At 35.2% G+C, this 8,247-nt stretch overlaps 1 protein-coding gene across 5 annotated transcripts; it reads right to left on the reverse strand.

Moving 5' to 3' along the window:
* Positions 1-883: 883 nt before the first annotated feature.
* On the reverse strand, positions 884-5,628 carry LOC104229875 (uncharacterized). Of its 5 annotated transcripts, none has more exons than XM_009782593.2 (6): positions 5,369-5,628; positions 3,504-3,552; positions 2,524-2,597; positions 1,617-1,770; positions 1,452-1,511; positions 884-1,365 (listed from the first exon to the last, which is right to left on the reverse strand). In XM_009782593.2, the coding sequence occupies exons 1-6, from the start codon at positions 5,369-5,371 to the stop codon at positions 1,007-1,009; spliced, it is 699 nt and encodes a 232-aa protein (XP_009780895.1). In that variant the 5' UTR covers positions 5,372-5,628; the 3' UTR covers positions 884-1,006. The 5 variants fall into 5 exon arrangements, with proteins under 5 accessions (XP_009780895.1, XP_009780898.1, XP_070028341.1 ...); XM_009782596.2 differs by having other exon boundaries at positions 3,543-3,586; XM_070172240.1 differs by having other exon boundaries at positions 3,504-3,586.
* Between the last annotated feature and the right edge of the window lie 2,619 nt (positions 5,629-8,247).

Below are 8,247 nucleotides of genomic sequence, written 5' to 3' on the forward strand. Positions count from 1 at the left end.
CTCCGTTGCTAAAATTCTAAAAATTGTATTGGGAAATTAACGTTCTATAATTGTTGAAATTATAGAACCATGTTGTTGCATTCTTCAATTCTCAGAAGCTCACGTTCTTGGTTTTGAAAGAGTGAAAATGACTTTTAAAAGTCTTGTTTGAAAGACTTGAAGAATGTCTTTAATGATTTTTGGAGCATAACTCACGCTTGGCACTTTTCAAGAATTGTAAAATGATTTGGTTTTAAAAGTGTTAAGGTATTAGGTGTCTTGCAATTGAATTGTCAAGATGCCACCTTTCTAATGTGACCATGAGTCACATAATTGCTTAGTGGGCTTGCTGCCACATAGGGTGGGTTGGGGTGTTTTTAATCTTATCCAACAAATAATTAATTAATTAACTAGGTAATATTCCGCTACCCGGTATTTAACCAATTACCCGAAAAATTAAGAATTATTTCCACTTACTTAAAATATTACTCACTTTTCACATACCTTATACACCTTTCTAGCATAGGCATGTAGTACCTTGCATGTCACTAGTCCATAAATATCGGGTATTTTAACTCGGGCCGTATTTTACCCCAATATGCCAAACTTGGACGAAAAAATTATTTTCTTTGACTTGCTTCCCCTTTCACTTTTACGAATTTATTCATCACTTGTTAAATAGCATAATCCTTATAATCTCCAAATAATCTTTTACTTGGATTGATGTCAATTACCTTACAACAAATCTAACGTACAATACTACAAAGTGCAATATCGTCGTAACTTAATACTGCAAAGCATAACATTACTATAATGTAATACTGCTAGGTGCAACACTGTCATAACTTAATACTACAAAGCGGAACATCACCGTAATGTAATACTGCTAGGTGCAACACTGTCGTAACTTAATACTGTGAAGCGTAACATCACCGTAATGTAATATAATACTGCTAGGTGCAACACTGTCGTAACTTAATATTGTGAAGCGTAACATCACCGTAGTGTAATACTGCAGGATGTAGTATCATCGTAATATACTACTGCAGATGGTAACATCATCGTAATATATTACTGTAGAGCATAACATCGACGTAATACTGCGAGGCGTAACAACAAAGCCATGCAAATTCCAATTTAAGTCAAATATAAAAATAGTTCTTATACAATAACAACGAAAAAGTCTTATAGCTTGAGATAATAAAATACTTATTTCACTTCTCTGAGTGCCCTGCATCTCTTCTTCTTCATGAGGAAAAAGAGTATCACCTTCAAATGTTTGATCAAAACTAGGAGGCGCAACATTTTCTCCAACTTTGAGTTCTGCAACATTTTTACACCAATTTGTTCCTCTCAGTTTTTTTACCTTTTCAAATTCAAAAAGCCCTGCAAATTTCAATTTATGTCAAATATAAAAATAGTTCTTATACAATAACAACGAAAATATCTTATAGCTTGAAATAATAAAATACTTATTTCACTTCTCCGAGTGTCCCACGTCTCTTCTTCTTCATGAGAAAAAAGAGTATCACCTTCAAATATTTGATCAAAACCAAAAGGTGCAAGACTATCATTATGAGTTAGGTTATTCAGATCAGAAGCTAATACATTAAAAGCTTTACTTTTGCCAATCTAACCTCGTTGTTCAGCATTTACTCTTACAGAACCCAATGCTCTAAAGCTCTGTCTTCGCCCCCTTGCTAAGGTACCAGGTGGAACGTACATATGCTTAACAATCTTCGAACTTGATTCCATTTTAGACTTATGATATTTTGATGGATTCATGTCAACCTAGCACAAAAAGAAATTGAGTGACAGATGTCTATAATGTCAATATTATCATATATGAACATACGAAGGTCTTTGAAAGAAGTTAGGAAGTTACATGGCCATAAACAACAATAATAAAGATAATTTACAAAAACATGACGTATAGAAACCTGAAGATAAACAAATATTTAGCAAGTTATATTCATCATATAAGAACATATAATCAGTTAAGAGAAAATCTACTGGTATAGTTTTAGAATCTTTTGCTGAACTATGAAATCAAATGGAATCCAATACGAAACTTCCATCATCACAAGTGAGTTGCCTAATTAAATAAAAGAGTTGATAAATATCCAAACTTTCATGAGTTCTTTTCCTTTTTGGTCTGTTCCAAAGAATGACCTCTTTCTAAATTTGAAAAAAATTTAGTTTAAACTTTCAATTCTACGCTTAATGAGAAAGATTTTATAACCACACAAATATTCTGGACCCTTTTTTGACTTTCTTAGGAGCACGAATTCAAAAAGTCTTCATTTTTCTTAAACTCTGTATCCAGTCAAACATGTTCACATAAATATCAATGCAAGTAAGAAAATGAGACACATAATCTATGACACATAAATGGTTTTTGACATAAACATGGATCATGATGTCTATGCCAACTACAACCAGTAACTTCACACAATGAACAATTATTGATGTAATCAAGAAAACAATGGAGTAGTATTCAGACGTTTGCCACTTGGGAAAAGAAAAGGAGAGAGATGTCCTCACCTCACAAGCTCTCGCAAGAAAACCTCCTTGTGACTGTAAATGCTGTGAACAATCAAGTATAATAGGCGACTGACCTGCATAAACAGTATTCTAAGTTTTAACATCTGAATAGGAGAGTTAGACAAACAATTAAATGGACAAAGGACTTTAAGCTAAATTATACTAAAAATTCAAGAACTCCTAAATTAACTAAAGATTAAATGTTTACTATGTTGGAAACCACAACATTTCATAGATTGATTTCCTTATTGCTAAAAAGGACCATTTCAATTCTAACTGCCAATTCCTCTTCATTCAACTATACCTTAATAACAAACTAGCCAGAATGACATTATGAATCCATTGCATCCATCCGGGGGTCGTTTGGTAGCCGGTTAGAGAGGAGTTATCCGGATAACTTTATACATTGCTTGGTTAAAAGAAGGGGAAAGAATAATCTCCACATAGAAGCTAGCATAAGTTATACAATGTTTGATTGTTTTTTCTATTTTTCACATAAAATGTAGCATTGCTAATACAATGTTTGGTTCATGTTTTTCTTTTCCGCATAACTAATACAACTAATATTAATAGTGAAAAAATCTACTCAAGATAAAGATAAACTCGCTAATATTAACGCTGCAAAATTGGCACCAAGCAGTTCAAAACTAGATTCCAGTTCAAGAAAGGAAAGTTCAACTCGTTGGATGACCACTGAATGTCTAAATTTAAGTTAGAAAGTTACCAAATTTGTTTCTGCTTAGAATCTAATCTTGTTCCTCAAGCTTTATACTAAACACAATGCAAATTCCATAAGCAGCTTACAAACAACTAGAACCTACAGAAAATGAGCATAGTTTTTCAAGTACCAATTTTATTCTACATCTACTTATGACCAAAAAGATTAGGTCTTTCCTGTATATTTATCGAAGTACAAATAATAGATACTCCATTCTCATCAAAACCTACAACTTAAATGACATATCCAGGTTGATACCAACCTATCAAGCCACGTAGGAAGAGTTCAGATGGTGACAAACCTGCAAAGTACTATAGGATAATCAAAGCTCCATAACTTCCAATCCTTCAAAACCAACACAAGAAAATAAAGTTTTCTGTAAAATGAAAATTGAAGCTTCAAATTCCCAAAAAACATAAACCTTTTACAAATCTACTACTATATCTCAGTCCCAAACAATTCCGAACAAATTGGGGTTGGCTAAATCATCACGGACCACATTCAATACTGACTGAAATTACAATATCATGATACACAATTGTTTGTTTTATTGAAAAATATAGAACATTCTGACAAATAATTGAATTAGTGTGATGTCGTGCAAGATCCAATATGGACAGTAAGCAATCTTGTAAAGATAAAAAAAAAAAAAAAAAGACAACTAAACAATGCAGATTCAAAACCTTCAATAGGCTGATTTTTGGGTGCTTATTGATAGAAGATATATCATTTTAATACTACCAAAAAGTTAAACAAATATTGGTGCTCTTTAATATCTATATGGTTTTCTCGTACAGGATCAAAAGACCAATTTAGCAGTACCTTCTTTTAATCTCATCAGTCTTGATACTGCTTTGATTCGAGATACAAATGGCAATGAACAACAAGAGGTTACTCTGGTTGATCAAGGAGGTAGGAGTGGTAAGGTTGATGCTATAGAAATTGGGCAACTGAGTAGGGATCAACAGAAACCTGTTTCTAAACTCCCTTGTGACATTCCAGCTGCTACTACTTTAGCGAGGATTTAACAGGTTGTTGGTTCTGCTATACAAAATCATAATATTGCACTGAATGCTCCTGAGGTTCAAACGATTACTAATCGAGGTGTAGTGACTGCTGTAAGTGCTGAAAAACCAGCAGGTTCTGAAGCTACAACTGTGAAGAATGTTTCTCAGGAGTTGGAGGGGGAAAAGCAAATTGCTAAGGGCCCTGGTGTTGATCGTGTTCAAGCTAAGGTTGCTACTACAGTTGATGGTCACATTAATACTAGGCAGGAGCAGAGTAATAATCATCAAAAAATAGTTGTGCAGGAGAAGAAAACTGGGCTGTGTGATCGACCTACTGGTGCAATTGAAATAGCTGAAAAACCAGCAGTTTTAAAAGCTACTGGTGTGCATGATGAGGGGCAAGATGTTGAAGGTGTTGTTGCTTTGGATAGTGCAGCACCTAAAGGTGTTAAGGCAGTACTTACATATGGTAATCAACAACAAAAACCTATAGCTGATCATGCCACTGCTGGTGTAAAAACGTCTCTTATGCAGGAAACTGGGACGCTAGAATCTGCTAAGCAGGAGTACAAGGCTTCAGTGAAATCTGGGCAAATCAAGCTAATACTGCTGCACTTGAGATGGTTGAAAAATCAACAGTTATTAAACCTACTGCTGTGCATGATGAAGGGCAAGGTCTTGAAGATGTAGATGCTTTGAGTAGTGTAGCTGTTACAGGGCGTGATCGAGGAAACAATACTAAGAATCATGTAGCAGTGGCAGTCGAAAAAGTGGAACTGAAGCAGCTACTATAGGTTCGAAGTTGGAGGCTAATGTTGCATTGAATGCAACTGGTGATCGACCTACTGTTGGGACTCCTAAATCTACTGTTGCACTTGTTGATGTAGTTGAAAACCCAGTAGGTTTTTTAGCTACTGTTACACAATTGAGATTGAAAACAGAGACATACTACCAAATAACTTTAGCCAATTCTCATACCCCATACCTCTGATCAAATTTGTATAGTTTAAAATAAGAAACAAGTTTCACAAAAAATTTCCATTCAAGACAGATATCGTTGCCTTTTCTAGCGAAATTATTACTCAATTCACATAGAAAAGGGTAAAATTTTGAACCTTACCATGATGAGAAGAACCTCAAAGATGAGCAGCTGTTGTCAATGGAGGTGACGAGTAGCTTCGTTGGCTAATTCGCTGAATTTCACGAACTCTAATTATTTGAATTTGTCGTGGCAGTTCTCTGCTAATTCGTTCAAAACAAAGGTTTAGGAACTGTTAGAGAAGTCTTCGGGCTTATTAGGTTTATACGAACTGTAAGCTGAAGTCTTGGGGCTTTTTCCTTTTTCGGGGGATGGGGGTGGGAGATTTGGCGGAATTGGGAAAAAAAGTGGGAAAAGTTAGCGTCACTTTTTCATTAATTAATAACTATAACGACCGGCTTAGTTATATTTTGACAGCCGAATATTATCCCCTCGTTATTATTGAGCTAAAATTAATTTTTAACGATTGGAAAAAAATTTGGTTGCTACAAATACACTTATAATGATCGGTTTTATGTCCCTTCGTTAAGAAATGGTCGTCAGAAATCAAACTTCTTGTAGTACACATAAATTATCTTTAACTTTCTGGGAGGTTGTGGGTTTTATGGAGTCCAATTTGTATGGGTCCAAATTTGATCGACCACGACTATTGTCAATATGACAAAAGATGAGGTCTTCACAGCATGACGTCATGTGGAGGACGACGACCGACAACGGATGAAGGACGTATGACTTTTGTAGTAGTGTAGGCCTAATAGGGTACATTAGGAATATACTTTCGAATGTTCTCTATGGTATGTCTCCTAGGGTTCAGAAGGAAGTTGCCCTTATATATATATATATATGAAGGAAGGAACCTTGTAAGGCAGAAACTTTTAACTTTTTCGACTAAGAACTTCCTTTGTAATATTCACTCGACATTGTGGTGATCATTTTTTTTAACACTTAATCCTTCTGTTCCAGGAGATCAATAGATTCTAATTATCTTGTTCATCCTTCATGTCTCTCATTATGGAGTTTATTATGCTTGACTGAGATTTACCATTTTATCTTCTTAAATTAATTTAACCAAAAAGGATTCAATATCTTTTGAGTCAAACATAAATAAATCTCCTTTTAAATAAAACAAATTTCTATTGCTCATTCCGATTTGAAAATCCCGTAAATATAAAATTTTCATTTCGTTTTTTGAGTTTCACTGTGTATTGGGAAAAAACTGAGTCTAAATATTGAAGATGACGTGTCATGACACGTGGATTGGTCAAAAGGTCAAAACGCAATAAATAGCCAAGAGGCACGGGCGACAACAGATATGGGGAAAAGAAAGCAACATAGGTGTGGGCCGTTACTAAAATAGGTACGAGTCTCGTACCTATTCGAGTCATTTAAAGATCAAAGATCGGAAGAAGTTGAAGATACGAATCTGATGACGTAAAAGAGTCTAAATACATCATTAAATATCAAATACGTTAGAGAATCTGAATTAAATAGAAATAATTGTGTAACGTTTCTTTTAAATGTCATTTATTACTCATAATTGCTTCATTAAGACAAAGGCATTACATCTTCTCCTAGAATCAACTATAAAAGGAGAAGGACTCAACATCTGTAAGGACACGAAATATTATTGAGATTACACTTAAATACAAAACTACTTATTACTTTATTATTCTCAGAGATCTTCTATTATTTTCGTCTCCAAATTATTAGTAACCCGAATTTCTCTTTATTTCTAGTTTTGATCAAAGACTCAGATTTTTGGTTAAACAAATTGGTTCCGTTACCGGAAATCTGATAATCTTCTCTTTTAAGCTACATTCCAGCCGTTGTTATCATCATGTCAAACAACAATAACAGTGAAAACACCTTGGGAAACCATGAAAATCAAATCCATCAAAATCAAGGAGATTTACAGAACATTGACGTGGTTCCCTCCCCTCAAAATTCACCACGTCAATCTCGTGAAGGCACTCCTGCTCCTGAATCTCGTGCTGATCAACAAGAGCAATCTGAACATTTTGAAGGGGTAGATGAAGCTTTACAAAAAGTAATTGATGCACGGGTTAGCAAAGCTCTTCAGACTCTAGTTAGTCGATTACCTGTTGCACCACTCACACCTACGCCTAATAATAATATATTGGAGAATCCTCGTTCTGGCCTTGTTAATTCTGGAAATGGAGGAACCCCCAATGAACCATAGGAAGGAGAACCAGGTAATTCAAATAATTCTCATTTACAAAATTTAGTACTAACTTTGCAGAAACAGCTTAAGGAACAGAATGAGCGCATCGAGCAAATCCCTGGAGTTCCCCCTGTAATCAAAGGAGTAGATGTGGATAAATACTCACAACAACCTTGGAAACCAAGTGCTGCTCCCTTTCCAATCCCTAAAAAGTTCAAAATGCCTGACGTCTCGAAATATGATGGCACAACAGACCCACGTGATCACGTAACTGCATTTACAACAGGCGTGAAAGGCAATGACTTGACCAAACAAGAAATTGAATCAGTACTGGTCAAGAAATTTGGAGAAACACTCACCAAGGGCGCATTAACCTGGTATTCTCTTTTACCCAAAAATTCTATTAATTCTTTTGCTGAGCTTGCAGATTCTTTTATTAAAGCACACTCGGGAGCTCAAAAAGTTGAGAAAAGAATGGAGGATATTTTCAAAATCAAGCAAGGGGACTCCGAGTTGCTCAGAGATTTTGTTGATAGATTCCAACGTAAAAGAATGACCTTACCTCGTGTACCTGATAGCTGGGCTGCAATAGCTTTTGCAAGAAACTTAAATGACAAAAGCTCAGAAGCCACGAGAAGACTTAAAGAAAGCCTTCGAGAGTTCCCTGCAACCACGTGGAATGACGTTTATAACAGGTATAGTACGAAATTGCGAATTGAGGAAGATACCGTACCTCAGTTTCATCATGAAGAAAGGAGCAAATCCAAGAGATCAGAAA

This window comes from Nicotiana sylvestris, chromosome 4 (genome assembly GCF_000393655.2).
Source record: "Nicotiana sylvestris chromosome 4, ASM39365v2, whole genome shotgun sequence".
NCBI classification, from domain to species: Eukaryota; Viridiplantae; Streptophyta; class Magnoliopsida; order Solanales; family Solanaceae; genus Nicotiana; species Nicotiana sylvestris.

Excerpts from the sequence above, each read along its gene's own strand:
- LOC104229875 (XM_009782593.2), bottom strand. Across the intron at positions 2,598-3,503 it reads CTTCCTACGTGGCTTGATAG|GTCAGTCGCCTATTATACTT; the intron begins GTTGGTATCAAC and ends CTGTTTATGCAG. Across the intron at positions 1,366-1,451 it reads CACTCGGAGAAGTGAAATAA|GGCTTTTTGAATTTGAAAAG; the intron begins GTATTTTATTAT and ends TGAAATTTGCAG.